This window comes from Dipteris shenzhenensis, chromosome 4 (genome assembly GCF_047967505.1).
Source record: "Dipteris shenzhenensis isolate YYH24624 ecotype China chromosome 4, Dip_SZ_1.0, whole genome shotgun sequence".
Lineage (NCBI taxonomy): Eukaryota > Viridiplantae > Streptophyta > Polypodiopsida > Gleicheniales > Dipteridaceae > Dipteris > Dipteris shenzhenensis.
The window spans coordinates 42776896-42799652 of NC_141599.1; the positions used below are offsets into that span (position 1 = coordinate 42776896).

Genomic DNA, 22757 nt, shown 5'->3' on the forward strand with positions numbered 1-22757 from the left:
GAACCAAGTGCTCAGTACCAAGCTGAGTTATACTGATCTTAGGCTCGGCTAACTCTTGTTCGCAAGTCACATCTTCAATGAAGTGACTTGGATACAGCACTATCAGTTTCTCATCCTTCATCTTCTGCTTAAGGTCAGCAGCTATTTGTAATATATCAATCTCTCCCACATGTAAGATTTGCATTTCCATCAACCAAGACTCAACATCCTGTGGAAACTCATCTTTCACTTCCAAGTCCTTGGGTCGGTAGCTGCTCGGTATTTGCTTAAATCAGTCGCGGGATTTCCAACTCGGTATCCCCAGTTTTGACTGTCATAATCTCGAAACCCCAATCATACAAGACTTTGACACTTCTCAACCATAGTCTACCCAGCGAATTGGATAGGCATTCATCTCCAAAGAGATGACAATCAAGCTTATCTTGTAATGTATTCCTCTTATGGTGATGACGGCATCTTGGAGAATACCTTTGGGCTCAATGGGTCGCTGATCTGCCATACGTACTCGGAAAGGAGATCATTTGCTTGGCCACGTCCTCCAAAATAATATTGACTCCTGAGCCACCATCCACGTTCACACCATTTTTTAATCTTGATAGTGATGCCGGAACTTCCTCATCCACTACTAGTGTATCAATTACCGGAATGGTCATCACCGGAGAATCTACGACTAGGGGTGATTCCTCCTCGGCTCGAAGCTACTAAAGAAAAAACTCTGGCAATGTGGGGCAAGCTTCATATTGCGGAAGTTTTCCCATGCTTGGATCATCTCTGAACTCGAGTACTCGGTGGTACTTGGCTAAGTCTGGAACTTGCTTGTTAAAGCTTCACCTAGCTCAACTGACTGTATGACCAAAGGTGGGTCCAGTGGCAAGTCTACTAAATGTGCCTCCCCTTTCAATTCCTTGGCAATCTTGGCTGCCAATTGTTTCTGCTCCTTCGAATTAATGTCCTTGGTCTAGGATGGACCCTTCTCAAGATGCTCCACTGGGCCTTAAGACCATGTAAGTGCATTGGCCTCAACCAAGTGTTAGTTCTACAAGAACACCTTGCATTAGGGCTCGATTTCATTTCTCTCGGCATTGATTGTGAACAACTTGATGTGCTCAAATCACAACTTACACCCGGTCTTAGTATGACAGTGCTCACCACAGAAGTAGCATCGTATTGGTGGTGGTCCTTGGTTCTTCCCTTTGTCATTCTTGCCTTTGCCTTTGCCTTACTCGGGGTCCATCTTTGGGTGGACATCTACAGTGCGCTCTTTATTGTACCAACACTCAGAATCATCATGCCAAAATTTGGTAGGTGTTGCATTACTTGGTCCAACACTCACCTCCAATGTGTCCTTGCCAAGAACACTTTTTTCACCACTTTTTGTTCGGACCAGGTTTACGTCGGATACCCAATTTCTTCAAGGCCTTCTTGAGCTTAGACCCAATTTGTCTTTCTTGGATGAGGCATCTTCCTCATCGCTCTCCTCGTTCTTCTTCTTAGGCTTGGACTTGGCAGGCCCACTGTTCTCCCTAGGGCTATCTCTTGGTTCAGCAACTCTTCATCTATCTTGGTCGGATTGACAATTTCTGGGGAGCGCAAGTCCACCTACGTGTAATCCATAATCAACCAAGCACGGAGTGATTTGTCATTTGGTGGTGTGCTCAATTGATTGATGAGGACCCGCATTCATAACACACAGTTTTGGATAGACTCATTCTTTTTCTGCTTCAGGTCATTGAGCTTGGTACAAACATCCCCCTCGTCAATCTCCTGTCTAAACCTTCTGAGAAAAGCCTCAACAGTCTGTGAAGTAACCAATTGGAAATTGGTTAAACCATCACTGAGATGTCTTTGCCAAAGTACATGGGAAGTAATTCATATACTTGTTGCACCATTAATATGACAAACTCACAGGAAACTTTGCAAATGGCTATAGGGGTCTTCGTCATCTGCACCTCCTGAAATCCTAGCCTGCACCCCCTGAAATCCTAGAACTTCTTTTTGATAGGTTATGCAGCCTTCGTTTTGACAAGTGCCCACTCGGGTACCATGTTAGCTAGGTCAGGATCCACTAGGTCAGGTGGTCTTGGTCTCGGCCACCCCATTGCAGCCTTGGGACCAATAGGTGTAGGACTTCGGCCCAAGGTTGAGCAAGTTTGGGACTTTTTGGTCGTGGCCGTGCCATTCCAACCCCGGTAGGACTCCGCACTCAAGTTGTAGGACCCCGACGACCAACTGGAGCCTAGTTTCCACCCGATCCATGCCAGCAACTATTATTGTGAGCATGAACATAGTGTGTTCATCCTAGTACTCGCGCACTACGACACCGAGCAGTCACAGGTGGTTGCTCGAACTGCAATATATCTTCTAGACAGACTCGCCTTCCACCAACTGGAACTAATCTTGTAGCACATGGTCCAACTAGTGCATCATGTCCATAGCTTAGCTCCTGCATTGCCTCCATTGCACAGACACATCTTCTTTGTCTTAATTCTAGCTAAAGAGGCTCGTCTGGTCTCAAGACTTGATTCACGCCTTTCAAGTCGAAGATCTGCTCATGGCTTGGTTCATGGACAGAATCATCGCACGACACAAAATCCTGGCTTCTCGTGGACAAATGCTCGCATTCTTCATACCATCACCTCGAGGACTCTCCCATCACAAGCCCCTTAAGACGTCTTGGATAAAGCTCAAGGACTTACATCGTCCACGACTACTAAAGTTGCTATCGCCGGTGGGGACTAAAGCACTATGCCAAAAAGGCCCCCTATAGATGACAGGATGGATCTGTACTCCCTCGGGAGCCCCAGGAAGTAGAGCGTCACCGGCAAGCGGGGAACATGATGTGGCGTGTCCATATCCTCCAACATGAAGCAGTGATACCAAGGAATAAGGTAAACCAAATGTGGCCCCAGGAAAATCGGACTCTGCTTCACAAGGGCCTGTGAGGTGGCTGGAGAGCTCAGCTGCAGGAGAAAAACTCCCTTCCCATAGATAGTGACCTCCTAAACGTGATCACCCTCTAATGCTAGTCCCAGAAAACTCCCCGCCCATAGATAGTGACCTCCTAAATGTGATCACTCTCTAATGCTAAGCTCGCCTAAAGCCAGTCCTGTCTCCTCGAGGGTGTCATGCCGACGATCCGACCGACCACGGTCCTATCTTTGAGAGACCAAACTGCATGCTGAACCTGCTGCTTCTCTAAAGGGGAAAGGAGAATCTTCACAGCTTTGGGAGTCGAGGATGCTGCCATGAGAGCTCCTCTGTCCAAACCAAGCGGTCACTATCAAGATTATGTTCCCCAAGAACAAGCACTAACACTTTGCTGCCTTGAAAAGAAAGAGGAAACCAAGGAAAAACAGCCTGCCCAAAAGCTGCAAGCTGTGTGGGCTGCAAGTGTAGCCTCAAAAAGGAAGAAAGTCTTGTGAACCCCTCCCTCAAACTTGAGATATTCGTCCTCAAATAGCCTTCGTGCGTGAGCAAAGTCTTGCTGCTCCCTCTCAGAAGCTACCTCACCTTCGACTGCCTTCTAGGGGGCAGCTCCTAAGCACGAAACTGTCCAGGAGCTAAGGGGCTGGTCGATAGCCACCCTTTCCAAGCTCTCTGGCCCCCAAGGCAGCAAAATACTTCTACAAAGAGAAGGTAATTTGTGTTTATGGCACTAGTCTAATCTGCCCTCTATAGGTTAGTGCAATTACAATCTCTTGCACTGTACATGTGGCACTGTGTCACATGTCACTCTAGAACTTAGTCTTACTTGAGGGTTCAGGACACCTACAAAAGCCACACTTTCTCTGTATTTCACAGTGTGTGCAACTTTCTCCAGCTTTGTGTGTCACCTCTCCACTCTCACAAACTTCACATAATACGTAAGCGTATTGAGCCTGTGGCTGGGGGAAAATACAGCAGGATAACCCCAAAGGACTAGTGAGGTTGTCACACTAATAAAGTTTCTTCATGGTCTAAGCTCTGACATGCAGCCGTACATGCATATCCATAGACCATAAATTGAGCCTTTGATCTTTCTTAGAACTTAGAGATGATGAATGAAGATAAGGACCCAAAGTCTAGGACAAAACAAAACATCCAAGGTTCTACCTTGGTTCAGTACACAACTCAGCACACAGGACAAGAAGTATGTAATGCCATACAAATCACATAAGAAGGATTCACAGGATGCTAAGTTTGGTGGCTATCTTAGACCCATAAAGCAACACCAATATAGAAGGGCAACCATTATTTTCATTGCCACAGGATGAGGCATCCAGAGGAGAGTTGTCTTCACCTGAATCGACACACAAAACCAGATATAGAGCCTCAGGAGCAGCTCTTCAGCATGCAGATCTTGTTGTGCACAAATCAGCAGACACAAAGTCAAAGTCCTGTTTCACAACCGTAGACAGAAGATTTGATTGCTAAGCAGCTAGCCATGAAGGAGAAACTGAATATCGCTGTGGTTATTAGGTTATCCAAAGTGCTGCCTAGACATTCAGTAAGTGGTAGCACAAAAGACTTGATTGCTAAGCAGCCAATCATGAATGTCAATCTAAGACTCAGCCCTGGTTAAATTCTTAGGTTATCCAAAGCTCTATCTAGGCATTCAGGTATAGTCTCTCCATTACAAAGTGCAGATTTGACAGGTATTTGTTTGTGAGGGTTGAAGTGGAGGGCTCCAAGAAGACATACTGAAGGTCTGAAGAATCGAAGAAAACCTTGACTTGAACACTGACAAAAGCTGAAGACAGAAGAATCTATATCAGAGATCGAGCATCAAAACTACTATATTTTATTGTTGTTGTATCGTCAGTCCAGTGATTGTACTGCCACCTCTTACGGATCAGGTATTAGTTCCGGCCGTTTAATAGTTCCACTATTGTCAGGAGTTCCATGACTAGCCATATCTCATGCATTCGCAGATGTAGTGCTAAGACTTTCCATTGGTCGCCCTCCCACTCACAGAAGCACATAGTTGAGCACGATCAAAGAGTTCCACGTATCTAACTACTCCAGCAAGATGAGATTCAACTGGACAAGGCCTAGGACTGATGCAAAGAAGAATGTAGGCCATCAGAAGATGGTGTCATTAATCATAAATTCATTTATGATACTCTTTTGGTCGAGTGACATTGTATTCGTTGTGCCCCATAGACGCTCAGGGGGATCCTATCTGCAACATAGGATGACAAATGTGAACCTCTCATTCATCCCTCGCCTATGCAAAAGCTTTACAAAACCAAGATAAAGCATGCAATTCACCATGCAAGATGCATGTGTACCATTTGGTAAGCCTGAATCATCAAGGTGTGGTGAAATTTGGGATGTAGTGCATCTTAAAGAGGTTGAGAAGACAAGCTAAAGACATAGACATTGTCATTATTCATAGTTATTCAAAACTGTACGTACATCGCTGTGTGTGGATGAAACAGCACAACTTTCACCTTTATTGCTAGAGGCCTCAGCCACAACTTCAATGTTTCAGTCTATGACAAATAGCTAAAGTAAACATTGCCAAGACCAACCTCATGGTCTTTGATATATGGAGGGCCTGTAAGTATCATTCCTCTTCATTGGCTAGCTGACAGTCAATGAAATATCCTTTGGCATGTGAGTTGGACACTGAAAGCACACCGACGCATGTCTAATATTTGACCATTAGCATATTAAGAAGGTAACCAGAAAAGTGAAAATGAATTAAATAGGCAGATCCATCCTGTTTAACAAGCTCACGGTATTATTTTGGCAACATATTCCAAAAGCTCACTTCTTTTATCCATTGAAAATGCTAGAAAGCTGGACAAGTGAATTAACCATGTTAGCGAAATGGAAAACTGATTGCCTCCTTTTTGGCACTCACTTTTGCTTATAATGGAGAGAAGCTCAGGGCATTTGCTATGATTTTCTTGTAATTTATTGTATTTACAGTCTCACAGACCCTTTATGATCATAAACATGTTCTATTATAACAACTCGGTGGCTTCGAGAACATGGACTAAAGGCTTACGGGATTGACAGCTGCATTGTCACCCAAAATGCATATTAAAATTACAATCTAGAGGAAAGAGATACGAGTTTAACAGCATATCATATAAGTCTCCCCTTGCAGTACCTTGATGAAGCTGAGGAATGAGAATGTGAATAAGCATCTTTAAGGAGCTATAACAGTTGATTCTTCCATTATTGGAGCTTTCAAGGGAGGAAGTTATACAGGTACACTGGTTTATCAAATATTTGTGCACAACTGTAGATTTCAGAAAATGACGTACAAGGAGTGAAGCCATTTATTTGAGGCTCTCAATATGATCAAGAAACGAAGTAAGGAGGTCTCACTGACAAGCGTTATTTAGAAGTTAACAATTAGGGCTTATCTGATGCTCACTGACTAAGGCAGGTATGCCCATAGTGAATTATACAATCTGCATCCACATGTGCAGCTGCTATCTCGTCTGCACAACAACTGCCATAGGTAGTGTCTGCCAGCAAATAGAGCTGTACAGAATCTCTTGTTTCACCTTGCCTTTTCATCTTATTCCTCAATGCTGAAGAAACTGCGACAGAAACCTTTAGGAGATGATCTGGAAACTGCAAACACAATCAGCACTAAGATTTAAGAGAGCAATTGAGCACGCTTAACAATACATGACAAAAGATTGCTGAATGCACAACTGTAGGCAGCTTTGAAAGACAGGGCCCCAACTTAATACAAGTTGGAAATTTACCAGCACCGGAACAGGTGTGTCATAGGGAGGGGACTCCAAACAGGAACAATGCTTCAGGTTTGGTGAAAAATGCAATGGCCTCTTGGTCAAAAGACAACAAAGAAGGAAGGGGAGGACAAGAAAAGAGACACAGTGAAGCTGACGTTCAAGGTTAATAGCACGGATTCTCAAGGTACTAGTCTTCTCTGGGCAAGTTAATTGCTAGCAGAATTTCATCTCTCATTTAAGACCTTCGGGCTGACTAGCTTCAGTTGCCATCGTGTAACATTGTATCTCTCGGAGAGCACAGTCATAAGTCTCTATTTTGATGTCATACGTAGAACATATCTTTGTGAAATTTTACTTATTGGAAACTTCGTTGAACTAGAAATTGAAACTCAATTGGACTTCTTCAGGTTGGGTGCTGCCCATCTTAGTGGTCTCCATGCTCTTGTTTATTATGTCAGTGCTCTGGTTACTCTGCAAGAGATTTGGGGAATGTTCACAAAGTTGTAGTGATCTTCCCAAGTCTCAAAATTTGTATTTTTCCCCAAAACTGAATCTTGTACAACACTCTAGGCTGATTGGATTGTTACCCAGCCCAGAAAGGTAAGTGTCAACATTACTGAGCTATTGACTCAATGGACTTGTGCATTCAATTAAAGCTGGAACTGTACTATCTAAAACACAAATTAAATAGAGTAGACTTGACTCACTCAATTCATCTGCAGGAGCAACTTAGGCACTAATTGCACCAACCCTTATGATGTGCAAGGGGACATTTTGTATGGCAATCAGTCCGCTAGGGTATGCTAATAAGTGTAAAAAGGAAAAGACACTTCCAGTTAGCTGGCTCAAGGAGGAGTGTGTGCTGACGTTGGCTTGCATACTGGTAGTACTAAGCTTGTACTGGGGTTCTACAATTCTTTCGAATCACAAATGTATGTTTGCCTCTCACAATTTGAAAGAGGCAGCTCATGTTTTGGTTTGGATTTTTGAATCAAACCCGCCTAGGCGCTCCTCATATTTTAGTGTGTTTGTTTGCGAAGGTCCACTGTGTACACACTCTAGTATGCTTTGTCATTCATTAGACATTTGCATCCAAGATCTTTCTTGCTGGCTTCAGCTACTCTATTTTTTGGCCACAAACTACTACTCTTTCTTGGCCTGCAAAATCAAAGAATGGGTGCTCTAAGATGTAAGGCACTATCAATGATTATCGAGATGACTACAGACTTTGTGATTTTGCATATTCAGCTTGCGGAGACAGCATGAGAGGCTTGGACAATCTCAAAGGATTTGTATGAGACAAACAACGCTCTGGGATAATTATGCTCTCAAATCAGTTGTTACCATGGTGATGGAAGGAGAGTCTACAAACAACCATCATGTCAAGATTCAAGGATCAACTAACAGTAGTTGGCCACAAGGTGGACACAAACCAGTTAGCCCTGCTCATGATGATTAGTAAGCTTTCAAGGAGCTTTCACAGAACCATAGAAGCCACTCACTTTTGAGGATCTAGGTCCATTGTTACTGCAAGACATAACCTGGGAGAAGCAATATGATGGAGATGGTGATGAGAAGGCTCTTGTTGCTTCAACCAAAGGCAAGGCCAACAGTTAAGGTAATCCAAGTAACGGTCACCCAAGAAACCGGATAATGAGGAGGATTCTTTCAGATGAGGCAAGGGAATATTTACAGCACATCTCGTAATAGAAATTGCTTTCCTACTGTTGCACCCGCACCACTGAGGTTAACTATGCAGACAGCAGGGTCACTACACTGATGTCAGATACATTGAGAGCTCAAGCCTGCAGATCCAGATTCTCCAGAGCCAATGATGGACAACAATTGCTCAGTCAATAAGGTTGAGGATATGACTGATGTCACGGGACTAAGATGATGGACATAAATGGGTCGGTCAATGAGGCTGACGACGTAACCGATGTCACTCAAGTGAGATGAGAACCAGGCTGGGCATTCAAAGTGGAGGCATCAAGAGCATAGGGACTGTGACTGTTGTAGAACTTCATAGTCATGATGATGAGATGGATGGATTTCCCCTAATGGTGAGCACTTCAGCAGGGTGCCTAACTTGCTGTCATGGCAAGCAAGATCGGAAACAAATCGAGGCTACACTAGCCAAGCCTTCATAGAGGTGGGATGGATATCCAAGGGTACATATTCTCCTGATATTTATGGCTTCAGGAAAAATATTTGGCTTTGGTTTGTCTTGACGTTCTCTCTCAGGAGAATGGAGGAAGAAGATTTACGGACAGATAGATGGAGAGGCTTCATTGCAGGCATGTCATGGGCTTCTAGAAAATTGCGGTGCTCACATGGACAACTATCGAGGAGGCCACTCTATGGAGACCAGTTGATTTAGTCTGGGACTTAGTATCGGAAGTTAGGAACCTCGTGAAGCAAATAGCACAAAAAGTACGTAGAAGACTCAAGGTTCAAATCTGAAAGAGGCTCAATAGGAGCTTGGTACCGGAGACAAATCTCTCTATTCAGGATATTTGATCAAGTGAACAGATGTACCACATGATGGACAGGTTCGAGAACACCTTGAATACGTGGTGCCTGCTAGGATCCCCCTGTTTCTAGATCATGGGGGCACCAGCCAGATGTTCATCTGTCTGTACAAGAATGGCCCAATCATCTCAGTGGTGGTCGTACTTGACGGCAATAGTTGGGCACTTAGAACTTCCGATGGGTTCTGTCACCATAATGTAAATATCCTGAGTCAAAGTACAGTTGACCATTTATTTGATACAGTCAAAGTACAGTTGACCGTAGTCAAAGAATTGACTACGGTCAAAGATACTTGACTTTGGTCAAGTAAGCCTGATTTCGGTCAAGAAGACTTGGTTTATACCAAGAAGGTTAACTGTGGTTGACCAAGATGTGCCAACTTCAGTTGGAGAGACTTGACTATATTTAAGGCACCTCAACCCTTGGTCAAAGCCCCTTAATTATGATCAAGAGCGTTGACTCCGGTCAACCAGAGAATAAATATATTTATATATTGTTATGTGTGCACATGTGTTCAGTGGGGATGCCCACCGTGACTAGAATTAGTCAACAGTGTGTTATTTGCATGCAAAGCGCTAACAAATTGTTGCAAGTACTAGGAAGGGTTATTTTCCTAAGCGCTACAGAGCCTAACAAGCATCTAGGAGGCGGTTCACGTGACCAAGTGCTTCGAAGACTCCAGAGTTGCCCTTAGTGGCATGTAGAGCATTGTCGAGGGGAAAGACTCCATAATTATGCATCTGGCACTTGCCGCTGAGAACAGAAGATCCTCGGTAATCTGCGTGGAAGAGATCAGCTTGCGCCTTACGTGTGACGAATTCAATCGTTGATAAGGCATCGTAGATTGCAGACGTAGGTTCTTTCGTCAACTTGTCCCGTCGTCGATCCCTTGCGCGGGCGCTAGGTGCTGGAGAAGTAATCAGGACGCAAGCACAACACGCGACGTCAGTCAGCCAGCCAAGGTCTGAACCTTAGGCCGACGTGGCACAAGAGGACACGTGGCAGAGGTCTTGGCAGGTCAGCAAACACGTGGCACACAGATGACGTGGCGACCACACGTGCGAGCTGACGTGGCAGCCAAGTGGCATGCATGTGCAAGTGCTGACGTGGCAGTACATGTGGCAGCCAGCTCAGATGATGATGTGGCACTGACACATGGCAGACAGGTGGCTGATGTGGCAAAATGGGTTTATCTAACCTGACCTTGGTTAGTGGACTGGTTAGAGGTCCAGTTAGTTGACCCAACCAGACTAGTTTGGTTACTGTAACCAGATTGTGACAAGTCCAGTTAGTCTAGTTGCAGACTAACCAAACCAGAACCAGTCAGTCTGGTTAGAGTAACCAGCCGGTTACTTCATCTAGTTACTGTCCCCAAAAAAAAAAAAGACAATTACAGAGACTGTTTCTGCTAGCAGTTTTCACCAACCTGTCAGACTTTTCCTGTCAGAAAAACAGCAGAAAAGCAGAGAAATCAGAGATTTGCACAAGTAAAGAAATGCATGCTTTAGTGCTCAGAAAAGGGAATCAGATGCATTCTCAGTGTAATTTGCAGTAGCCAGAAAAGGGACACACAGCTTTGAGTTTATGCCTTGAGTTGACAGCCCAGCACTAGCACAAGTTGTGAATGCAAGACACCTCTTGTTGAGGTAATTTTCTCTTTGAAAAGCAAAGGCAGTGTGCATCAGTTGCATACACAGTGTGTGTGAGAAACTTGTAGATCTCAGACAAGTTGTAGGAGAATGGCTCAATCAACTATCCAGTGGGATTCACAAGATAGGGATGCACATCCAAGACAGAGAAGTGTGCAGCAAACTCAGTAAGAATTTGAGCAGATGGTACGCATTCGTATGCAGGAGATGGAAAATCTCAGAAGGGATCCAAGAGCTCAGCATTTGTTTCAAGCAGAAACTATGCCTAATGCAGCTTATGATGTGCCAATGCCAGAGGCACTCTCGTGTACAGCCCGAGAGAGAGGGATCTCATAGGGGACAGTCTCATAGCAGGAAGAGATTGAGGCATCATCACCGATCTCCAAGCCCTTCACTGTCCACCTCGAGCTCAACTTCTGTATCTTCTTCTTTATCAAATAAACCATCCAGGAAAAGAAGGAAACACAAGAAGTCTAGGAAGAGCAAGTCTTCCAGAGAGACCAAGGAATTCAAAGATGGGGGAAAATCTATCAAGTTTATGACCTATAATGGACAATATGGTCATACAGACAAAGCACAACAGTTCATTAGACAATAGAATAGTTTTCAGAATCCTCCAAGTTGAGAATGGTCAGTTTGCACTTGACAACGACAGCTAGTGCATGGTGGAGTGCCCAGAGCACAGATAGGTCAGCCCCAAAGAGATGGAAGGGCTTCAAGAAAGCCTTCTACCAGCAGTTCATGCCTAAACAATTTAGAGATCATGTCCTTCAAGATTGGGACAGTTTGCATATGGATGCAGGAGATACAGTGGATGTGTACAACCAAAAGTTTTGGGATGCTTATTTGCAGGTTGCACCTTTCAAAAAGATCTCCAAAAGAACCCAAATGAGAAAGTACAGAGCAGGTCTCAGTCCAAAAATTCAGGCAGTGGTGAATGCTTTGGGGGCAACAAACATTCAAGACATTGTGCATTCAGCATCAGTAGCTAGTCTCGTGCCATTACAAGATCCATCCACAATGCTATCCTTGCATGCAGAAGGTGCTGAAAGGAAGAAAACTGATTTTTCAAAATCAGAAAAGAAAGAGTATCCAAGGTTGAAAAGAAAAGGTTTCAGCCTCAGAAGCCAAGGGGTACTCAGCTTTTTTTTTTTTTTTCAAGAAAGAGACTTCTATTAGGCCAAGCCACTGATCCCCATGTCATAAAGAATGGGGAGTGGACAAAGTGACTGAAAATCTTGGCTACCCCCATCCAAATCATCCTCGCCTGTCTGCAATCCCATAAGCAATGCTGAATAGTCTCCAAAGCAGAGAGGCAACAAGGGCAAGTAGGGTCGGCTCCGAACCTGGATCTCCAAAGGTTCACTGCAATCCCACCATGGATAGAAAGCCAAAAGAAAAGAGTGATCTTTCTATTTCTGTGGGATTTCCAGAGTCTCTTCCAGAAGCACCTCTGCAAATCCGCAGTGATATCAAATGTCTCCCAATGAGGAACTTTGAAAGGTCTCCAACCTCTACTACTGAGCTGGAATCTCCTAGCATTACTGACCGTGTAACAAAAGAAGGGATGCTCTTCTCTCGATGCCCTGCGTCAATCCACTCCCACTCTCCAGGGTCCCACTGCAAATACCTAATGCGAACTGCCCCGTAGAGCCAAAGCCTCCAAGATCCGATGGAGAGAAGCCGAGGGTCTAAGTCGAGGAACCACTCTGAATCTGATCCCTGCACCAAAAGACCTACAACCCTGATAGGCTGAAAAGCAGACTCAAGCAAGATGTCCTCTGTGGACCTGAGCAATCTGCCACCATCATGCACACTAAAAACCAAAGCATCCTCATGTGCATCTCAAAAGGCCAAAACCTGAAGAGGAACACTGCCTCTCGTAAAAGTACCTGCCCAAGTGGAGCAAGGGGTACTCAGCTTTCAAAGTCATATAAAGGAAAATCCCCATTCACTCCTGAACAGATAGCTGAATTTCGCAGAGATGGGAAATGCTTTAGATGTGGGAAAGAGGGGCATATGGCTGCCTAGTGCCCTGAGAAGCCTTCGGGTTCTAAGGAGCAGAAAAAGCCACAAGTACCACCGATGCCAATGGTGGGAGCATTCCCATATGTTTTGGGTAGTATCTTAGACCCAAAGGAAAAAGAGCTTTTGCTATCATGGGGAAAAATAAGAGATCAGCAAGCATTAATCCTATTTAATCCAAGGTCTACAGACAATTTCATATCTGAAGATTTAGCCCTGAGATTAGGGACAAAAACTGAAGAGCTAGGCAGAGCTCTTGATGTTGATCAAATGCTCCAGGGAAATCCAGTGCAAGTTACTCCTTTGATTGGAAAGCTTCGTGTCCATGTGCAGAGCTATGTAGATCAGAAGGACTTCTTAATTTCTCCTCTCAAGCAGCATGATGTTGTACTTGGCACACCGTGGTTCCATCGAAAGGAAGTAAAGATAGAATACCCTAAGAGGGTGCTGAGTTTTATCCATAGGGAGAAGTGTTTAGTTGCCAGGAGTAAAAGGGAAACTATCCCCATTGTATCTGATGTTACATGTCGTAAAGCAATAAAGTCTGCCATTTCCGCGTACATGGTTTTTGTAAAAGAAAAAGAGAGTGATATGCATGCTGAAATGAATGATGCAGACAAAGATAAATTGTAAACTTTAAAGATTGTTTTTCAGATGCTTTGCCAGGGGAGTTACCCCCAGAGAGACCAAAAGATCATCAGATAGAGTTTATGCCTGGTAGTGAGCCACCAAATAGACCACCTTAAAGAGTCCATGCGACTCAGAGAGAGGAGATTATGGCTCAGATGCAGGACTTGCTGTCCAAAGGGTTGATTCAGCCCAGTTCATCTCCTTTTTGCTCACTAATACTTTTAGTACAGAAGAAAGATGGTTCTTTTCGAATGTGCATTGATTATCATGCATTGAATAAGATGACCATCAAAAATAGATTTCCGATACCACGCATAGATGATGTGCTTGACCAGCTCAGAGGAGCAACAGTTTTCAGCAAGATAGACTTGAAGAGTGGTTATCATCAAGTTTGAATACAACCACAAGATGTGCATAAGACAACTTTTCACACTACATTTGGGTTGTATGAATACTTAGTGATGGCTATTGGGTTGACAAATGCTCCAACCACATTCAATAGAATGATGGATCTCTTTCTGGAAGAGATCCATTATCTGGGATCCAAGAATGGGATACAAATGGATCCTGCAAAGATCCGAGCCATCCAAGAATGGCCAAAGCTGAAAACTGTGCATGAAGTCCGTAGTTTTTTGGGACTCTGCTCCTATTACAGGAGATTCATCAGGCATTTTGCTGATATCGCATCTCCACTACATGACTAAGAAAAATGCAGCCTCCACATGGGGAATGTCACAGAAGAAAGCATTCAATACACTCAAGAAGAAGTTGACTACAGAGCCTATTCTTATAGTCCCGGATCTTTATCAACCTTTTGATGTTGATTGCGATATCTGTGGAGAGTGTATTGGGGCTGCATTACATCAGAATGGACATGTAGTAGCATACGAAAGCCGAAGATTGCGTGATGCTGAAAGATATCTGGGAATCTATGAAAAAGAATTGTTGGCTGTAGTTCATGCTGTGAACACATGGAAGCATTATCTTTTGGGTGCAGATTTTACTGTTAAAACAGATCACCAAAGTCTGATATATTTTCTAACTCAAACAAAACTCTCCGAGAAGCATATGAAATGGGCAAATATGATGTCAATGTATCATTTTCAGATTGTCCATACTCCAGGAATTCGGAACAGAGTGGCAGATGCCTTGTCCCGAAGACCCCGAGTCAACAATGTGACCATTGCTTATCATCAGCCCCTGGAAGGCATGAGGGAGCAATATGCTAATGATGCAGATTTTTGTGAGATTTTACAGCAAATGCAAGAGGGGCAGTCCACCAGTCACTCTTCACTGAAAGATGGGTATCTAATGAAAGATGATTGCCTATGCATCACCCAGGAGATGAGGAAAAAGATTTTGGAAGAATGCCATGCACCTCCCTATGCTAGACATAGAGGAATTACAGCAACAACTCTAGCACTAGAGAGGTATTTCTTTTGGCCAGGGATGCGGAAAGATATACATCAATTGGTTATTGAATGCCTTACCTGTCAGAAAGTGAAGTATGATAGACGGAGCTACGTGGGTGACCAGGTTCAGAGTGGGAAAAGTACCTACCATTGGTAGAGTTTGCTTACAATAATACAGTACACAGCTGTATAAGGAAAGCCCCCTTTGAGGTCATTTATGGGAAGGTCATTCTGCCACCTATCCTGAGGACCAAAGACGAAATATTTGCAGCTGATCAGTTTGTGAGAGACCTCCAGACAGCTTACAGCCAAGTCCGGACAGCAATTGAAAGGTCTCAAGAGAAGAATAAAAGATCTGCAGATAAGCATAGGAGAAAGTTAAATCTCAAGGAAGGGGATTGGGTACTTTTAAAGTTTGAGAAAGCTAGGCTCCACAAGTTCAAAGGCAAACAGAAAGTGTATGCAAAGTTATCTCCCAGGTATTATGGCCCTTTCAGGGTTACAAAAAGAATAAATGAGATTGCATACAGGTTTTAGCATTGCCAGAGCATTGGAGGATTCACAATGCATTCCATGTGAGTCTTCTAAAGAAATTCCAGGGGCCAGAGCCTACAGAGGCAACATCAGAGAATCCACCAGAACTGGATGAGCTAGAGGAGGTCTTTCAGCTAGAGCAGATCGTGTACCATACTGTACGCAAAGGCCCTCAAGGCAAGGAATTTTACAGGTATCTTGTAAAATTCAAGAATTATACGGCATTGGATGCCAAGTGGATGAATGAAGACATGTTGTCTGATCATCCACAGCTTTTACAAGGAAGCTTTTCAATTGAGGTCAACTGAATAGAAGCCGAGGGGATGTCACCATAATGGAAATATCCTAAGTCAAAGTATAGTTGACCATTTATTTGATCATAATTAAAGAGTTTTCCATATGGGTTAATTATGGTCAAAAGAGTTTTTCTATTGGTCGAAGAATTGACTACGGTCAAAGATACTTGACTTTGGTCAAGTAAGCCTGATTCCGGTCAAGAAGACTCGGTTTATACCAAGAAGGTTAACTGTGGTTAACCAAGATGTGCCAACTTCGGTTGGAAAGACTTGACTATAATTAAGGTGCCTCGACCCTTGGTCAAAGCCCCTTAATTATGATCAAGAGTGTTGACTCCGGTCATCCAAAGAATAAATATATTTATATATTTGTTATGTGTGCACATGTGTTCAGTGGGGACACCCACCGTGACTAGAATTAGTCCACAGTGTGTTATATGCATGCAAAGCGCTAACAATTAATGGGTGCCATGGTGGTGCGCTTTAATTAATCTTTATAGGTACTAGGAAGGGTTATTTTCCTAAGCGCTACGGAGCCTAACAAGCATCTAGGAGGCGGTTCGCGTGACCAAGTGCTTCGAAGACTCCAGAGTTGCCCTTAGTGGCATGTAGTAGGACTTAGTCTAGATATTAGACAAGTGGCATGTTGCCAATTTGAAATGAGCTTGAAGCTCTTGTAATATTGATTCACGTTTTGGATTTGTATGAACAGCTCTACGCTGAACAGTGTACTCGAATTCTCTCTCATGAATAAAAATTTGTGGGGGTCCAGCCTGACGTTTTGTCTTGGGCCCTAGTGCATCTGTAGAGAGAGGGAGTAAGGGAGAGCTTATGAAAGTGTAATTGCTGTCTTTTATGAGCTGTAATTGCTGTCTTTTATGAGCGAGTGGGTTAGAGGTTCCGTGTTGAGAGTACCACATCTAGTGGGTATTGTGTTGATGGTAACTGTGATCCAGGTTGGCTCAGTTGAATCATGGAAATTGTGGAGCTGTTGTTTCGTGATTGGACGTAGTACCACTAGGTATTGTGTTGATGGTAACTGTGATCCAAGTTGGCCAATTTGAATCCTCGAAATTGTGGAGCTGTTGTTTCGTGATTGGACGTAGCATGTCGCGATCATTGCCACATCATCGAGGAGTGATACCTAGAGGTGCAAGAGGGGTGTGTGATCTACCTAGTGTTTGAGGACGCATTCGACTTGTTCCTAAGAGCTCTCCCATGGGAGCCGATGGAGCATCTCTTTGATTAGGCCCATAATGAGTCAGTGAGAGGGGGTATTGAAACATGAGGGTCACTATCCCACTTGTGAGCCCCCAAATGAGGACCAAGGGCATGACACGTGGAAGTTTATAGGGCTTTGAGAGGGCTGCCAAGGGGGCAGGAGTACAAGCTGCCATCAAGGACCTATGGGGCTGCCATGTGGGAAGCAAAGAAAGGCAGCATGTATTGACTGCATGTGGGCATCAGATCCACCATGGAGCTGGCTATCATATCAACAGCCAAAAAAGCCCCATCCACGTGCAGTAGGTGCCCCACCAAAGGGGCTGGTTTGGTCTTCTAAAGACGCGTGTATAGGCCGTGGAAGGGCCTGTTAAAACCTGACTGGTATGTGGGGCTGGGTGCACAAGAGATGGCCCAATCAATTCAAATCTAGGGTCGGCTATGGACCAAATCAGGTGGACAGCAATAAGAGTCACCCCTCCCTATCATGTGCACGGACCGTATTCGCACGTGTACTTTAGGCACACAGGACTAGCTCAGGTAGCATGAGGAGGATGGCCTAGGCAGGCGATTCTCAGGTTGAGTTGCAAGGGCAACAGACGAGTTAGGGTTTTTGCTATTTTTAGCAGCACTGGGCTCTAGCCTATAGAAGGAGCTCAAGGGTTTGGTTCTTAGTCACGCAAGTCAGAGCAAGCTTGGCTACTCCTTGCTGGTCTAGATCCTAAATCGTGTTGCGGACATACACCTGCTTTCTAGTGTAGACCGAGGCCCTGCAGTAGATCCAAGGCCCCTATGGGCACCACCTGGTGGTCTGGGACGCCAGGCTGGTTGCAACCTGGTTGGGAGATGTGCCAATGTACCAGCAGCTCAACCTGTGGCCAGAGGGGACATCCGAGACCTCGTGGTTGGGAGGTGAGCATGCCTGCAATTTCCCTCAGCGCTAGGGTCGTGTCAGTTGGTATCAGAGCCAACTCTTGAGGTATGAATCTTTGTAGAGAGAAGGTGTGGACGAGATTTCCTCCATGTATGGATCGAATTCGAAATTTGTGTTGGATCCCTACAAGTGCTTGTGGTTGCACTAGTTAGGCCAAAGGAATAGTCAGGATTAGGATTGGGCTGAAATCATTGAAGATGGTGCATGAATCACTGAAGAAGCAGGTAGAGATAGATTCATGATTACAGGTTTGGATTTGTGTGTGACTCCCTGGCATGGGAACCACTTTGAAGAGGATTACATGATTGAGGCATAGACCTGTTGCGAATCCAGGTAAGGCTGTTGTGAATCCATGTAGGGCTGATGCGATTTCATAGCTCAGGTTAGGAGGGGCAGCGAATTTACTGGCTGAGGGAATTAGGGTAGGCGCTGCAAGGAAAAGGGAGGAGATGTGTGCGCTGGATCCAAGAAGAGATTAAAGGACACGAAGCAAGATATGAAAATGCATTAACGATTAGACCGGGGCGGCTCCCGAAAGGCTGGTACAAAGAGGAGGACACTTCAATGAGACTTCAGCACAAGTCAAAGCTGCCATGCCTAGCATTGAATGGATGATTGAAGCAACCAATATCCGACACTCTGAGAGAGGACATGTCACATGCTATCGTTACCCTTAATTCACAAGATTTACGGATCAAGCTAATCCAGAAATCCTACAAGCTGAAAGGGTCCATACCTACAAGCTTAAGGGGACCAAGGTATGGATAGCCGAGAAACTCATGACTTACATGAGATCAATTGAAGGGTAAGGCAACGGAATTATCCAAGGTTAAGGCTGCTAGAAAGGATGGAAAATGGGCAGTATGCCTAGGACTTAGCTAGACGAGTTGCCTTGCTTGGAAACCCTAAAAGCAAAAGCATTCTGATTTTAGAAGCATGACTATATCGGAAAGCTTGATTTTCTAAAGCAAGGATTTAACCCAACTTAAAAAGCTTCAGCCCACCCTTCTCCAGCCCTTGATTTCGCCATACTGCTTCAGCAAAGGATTGCGATCACCTCTACTTCTATGCTTCCTGTCAGCCAACCCAAATTTCTGCCACCTCCATAGCCCAGAGAATTCGCACCTATCCCCTTCATCAGCCTTGCCGATTTGCCTCTTTCCTCTTCTCTTTGGCAGTCCATAGCTTGCCGTTTGGGTTGCCACCTTAATCCCTCTCTACTGTTTTCTCTTCCCAAGACTAATCTTCCCTTTCGAATTCAGCTTGAGCCTCCTTTTCTCTGCCACGAAACCTTCATGGCTGATACGACTGATCCTAAGCTTCTCGAGGGGGAGCAAGACATGGATTTTCAAGGAGGAGATGACCAAGGTCTCTACGATGATCTGCTTACAAAGGAAGCTTTCAGTGACTTCACCAATCTCAACACAAAGTTCGATCTGGTTAATGCAAATCATATAGAGTTGGAACAGCAACTTCAAGGGATTCAGACTTCTCTTACGTTTTTGACCAGCAACATTCAAGCACTCAGTCACATGGATACTTTAGCTTCAGTGTTAGGTTCAAATATTACACCAGATCCTTATCCTAGAGATCAGAAATCGAGGACGAAGGAAGTGGTATGAGGAGGTTTCTATTGATCTATCACCTGGCTTTGTGCAAGAGGAGCAAAACAAAAAATTTTGCAAGGGCCACAAGTCACTTTATGGCCTTAAGCAAGGACCCAAGTTGTGGTACATAGAGATAGATACCTTCTTCAAAGAGGTTGACATGAAAAAGTAGCCTTAGACCCTAATCTCTTTGTGCTACAGAATAATGACAGCTTCATACTTGCCATTCTCTATGTGGTTAATCTTGTCATTAGAGGCAATGATTAGACATTCATAGAGTAGCTCAAAATGGCACGATGCAGGGAGTTCGAGCAGCCAAAACAATCCTCAGGTACATCAAGGTACTACCATCTTGGGATCTTTTATGGGCAGTCCAAACTCTACAACTGCAAGGATTTTGTGATAGTGGTCGGATAGGTAGCAACAAAGACAGAAAGTCTACTACAAGTATGCTTTTTTTACCGAAGGAAAAGACGGCACAAGTGGAAAGTACACATCCAGTTTCACCCTATCCTGAAAATGAGGAGATTAAACTTGCAACAAGGAAAAGCATTACTCTGGTGGAAGGAGTTGTGGCCGAAACCCTCCACCTAGACCGAATTTGAAGAACTCTTTAGGAAAGAATTCATGAAGAAAGAGGAGGATTATGATATTGTAGGGAAGTTCAAATCCCTACACATGTCCAAACAGAATCTCACCTTCGAAGTCTATCTATAGAACTTATGGGATTTGCAGACTAGAGCCACAAAGATGGATCCTATGACATTAATGGGATTCTTTGTGAATAGATTACCTGATTCCTACAAATGCAGGTCAAGAATAACATGTGCACTTCATTGCAAGAGGCCATGAATTACGTGTGTATCTATGATGAGACTATGGCCACGACAAAGGGTGCATCCGCCTCGAATACCAATGGTAAGAACAAGAAGAAGTTCTTCCCATCTTCTGCTGGCACCACGGACAGCAAGTCTTTAGACAACACCTCCAAGAAGAAACCAAATTCACCTATGACTGGCAAAGCACGTTTCCTCCGTACCACCTTGAAGCTAAAAAAGGAAGGTCGTTGTTTCATTTGTGAGGAGCGTGGCCACACAAAGGCAGATTTTTCAAAGCGCAAGAATCCTACAGCCACTCTAAGACCAAAGCTGCCTTCAGGACAAGGAACTAAAGCCAAAGGGGCTACCCAGGCGATGATGACACATATTTATGTGAATGTTAATGCTAGCCCTCTTGCTTGTAATTGCAATTTGAATAACTCATTGTTTGGAACCCGTGGCCTTTTCCCAGCTTACAGGAAGGTCAAGGACACCCAGATTCACATTCTCTTTGACCCAGACAATTCTCACAACTTTATTAACTATAAACTTGTGCAAAAGTTGGACCTACCTACGACACCTAGCGATCAAAGCTATGAGGTGCAGCTCCCCGCTAGGAAGCAATTTTGGGATCGCAAGGTTCAAGATCTTCGACTCCAGATTCAAGAGAACATGGACATTTTGACGTGCTATGTGATGCACCTAGACCATGTAGACTTGTTGGGAATTGAGTGGTTTAAAACCCACGATGTTCACATAGGGTGGAAGGATCATACTCTTTCTTTTTTGGACAAAGGCACTCATATATGTATTCATGGTGATGCTATTCCCTCTTCTAATGGACCTATTGTATCTGTGATGCAGCTTCAGAATATATTACAAACTTCTTTTTATAAAGTGTATCAATGTGTTTTGATTCCGTTTTCTTCATTTGCTGTTTTAGTAATTGAACAAAATGACTTAAGCATGTATGAACACCAAGAATTAAAGTTGTTGAATGAATTTTCAAACCTATTCCCAGACCAACTGCTTGAGGGGTTTATCTCCCGAGCAATTGATCATCGCATTGACTTAGTCTCTGAAGCTCAACCTATTAGTATTCCACCTTATAGGATGAGCCAGTTCAAGGAGGATGAGTTAGCCAAACAACTTCAGGATTACTTGAAGATGGGCTGGAGTACTTGGGGTACACCTGTCCTTTTGCGAAATAAAAAGGAAGGTTCGTGGAGAATGTGTGTACCTTTGGAGACACTACCTCTATGATTCTAAGTTTGTTATATTGATTGATCATCAGTCAATTAAGTATGTATGTTATGGTTTGGACTTGAGGGGAAGAAAGGCTAGATGGGCTGAGCTAATGCAAGATTTTGACTTTGAAATACATTATCATAAAGGTTCCTTGAATAGCATGGCTGATGCTTTCAGTCGAATCAAGCTCGTAAATGCTTTGTCATTTACTGAGATATCCTCTAACATATTCCAATCCTTGAGAGGGCTTTGCATGACTAATAGTCATTTCCGTCACTATTGGTAGAACGTCCAAGATGGGAGCTCAATGATTGATTGACCAAGACTCAGAGATTATGCCACCTACTGTACAGGCAACAGGAGGTTAGTGGATGATTCGGAATGGCTTGCTGTTCCAAAATGATAAAATTTGTATACCAAATGTGTCGGATCTTTGATCCAAGATTCTTTGGGAGTGTCATGATGCACCTAGTGCGGAAGATCCTGGAGTACACAAGACTCTGTCTCTTGTGGAAGATACTTTTTATTGGGCTCCTGAGATGCGAGAATTGGTTCAGAACTATGTAGTAGGTTGCCACCCTTGTCAAGTGACCAAGGCAGAACCCCTTTAGAGCGCTGGGTTACTACAGGTAATAAATGGGAAAGTATTTCCATAGATTTTATCACGGAATTGCCACAAACGTGCAAGAGTCATGATTCCATATGGGTGGGTTATCGTGGATTGACTAACAAAGATGGCTAGCTTTCTACCTACTAGATCAACCGTTACAGCAAGTTCGTTGACCAATTGTTTCATCTATATGGATTGCCTACTGACATTGTGGATTCTAAGTTTACGAGTAAATTCTGGACACTTGTCTTTGACAAGTTAGATACCGCTCTTAGTTTGAGTTCCTCTGAACATGCCCAGCTTGATGGCTAGACAGAAGTTGTGAGCCAACTTCTTAAGGAAATGCTTCATGCATGAGGCAGTCTTTGGAAGAATATTTACCCATGGTTGAATTTGCTTATAACAGTACAATGCATTTAAGTGCTCGTTTAAGTCCTTTTATGCTTATGTATGGGTTTCAACCTAAGTCACCAGTAATGGTTGGATTCAAGGGAATCAAGAAGGATGCTACTAAGACATTCTTGCAAGACATGCAAGAGATGT

The 22757-nt window shown here is 43.9% G+C and overlaps 1 protein-coding gene across 6 annotated transcripts in view; it reads right to left on the reverse strand.

Annotated features, from left to right (window-relative positions):
* Window positions 1-22757, reverse strand: part of LOC147902895 (diphthamide synthesis DPH2 family protein) — a 120331-nt gene that overhangs the window by 91731 nt on the left and 5843 nt on the right. For 4 of the 6 annotated variants that reach the window (XM_087373262.1, XM_087373261.1, XM_087373264.1 and 1 more), the window contains exon 3: window positions 6371-6573. The exons of the other annotated variants lie outside the window; for them this stretch is intronic. In XM_087373262.1, the coding sequence (XP_087229388.1) occupies window positions 6371-6573 (203 nt within the window). The remainder of the gene's footprint in view (window positions 1-6370; window positions 6574-22757) is intronic. 6 annotated transcript variants of the gene reach the window in all.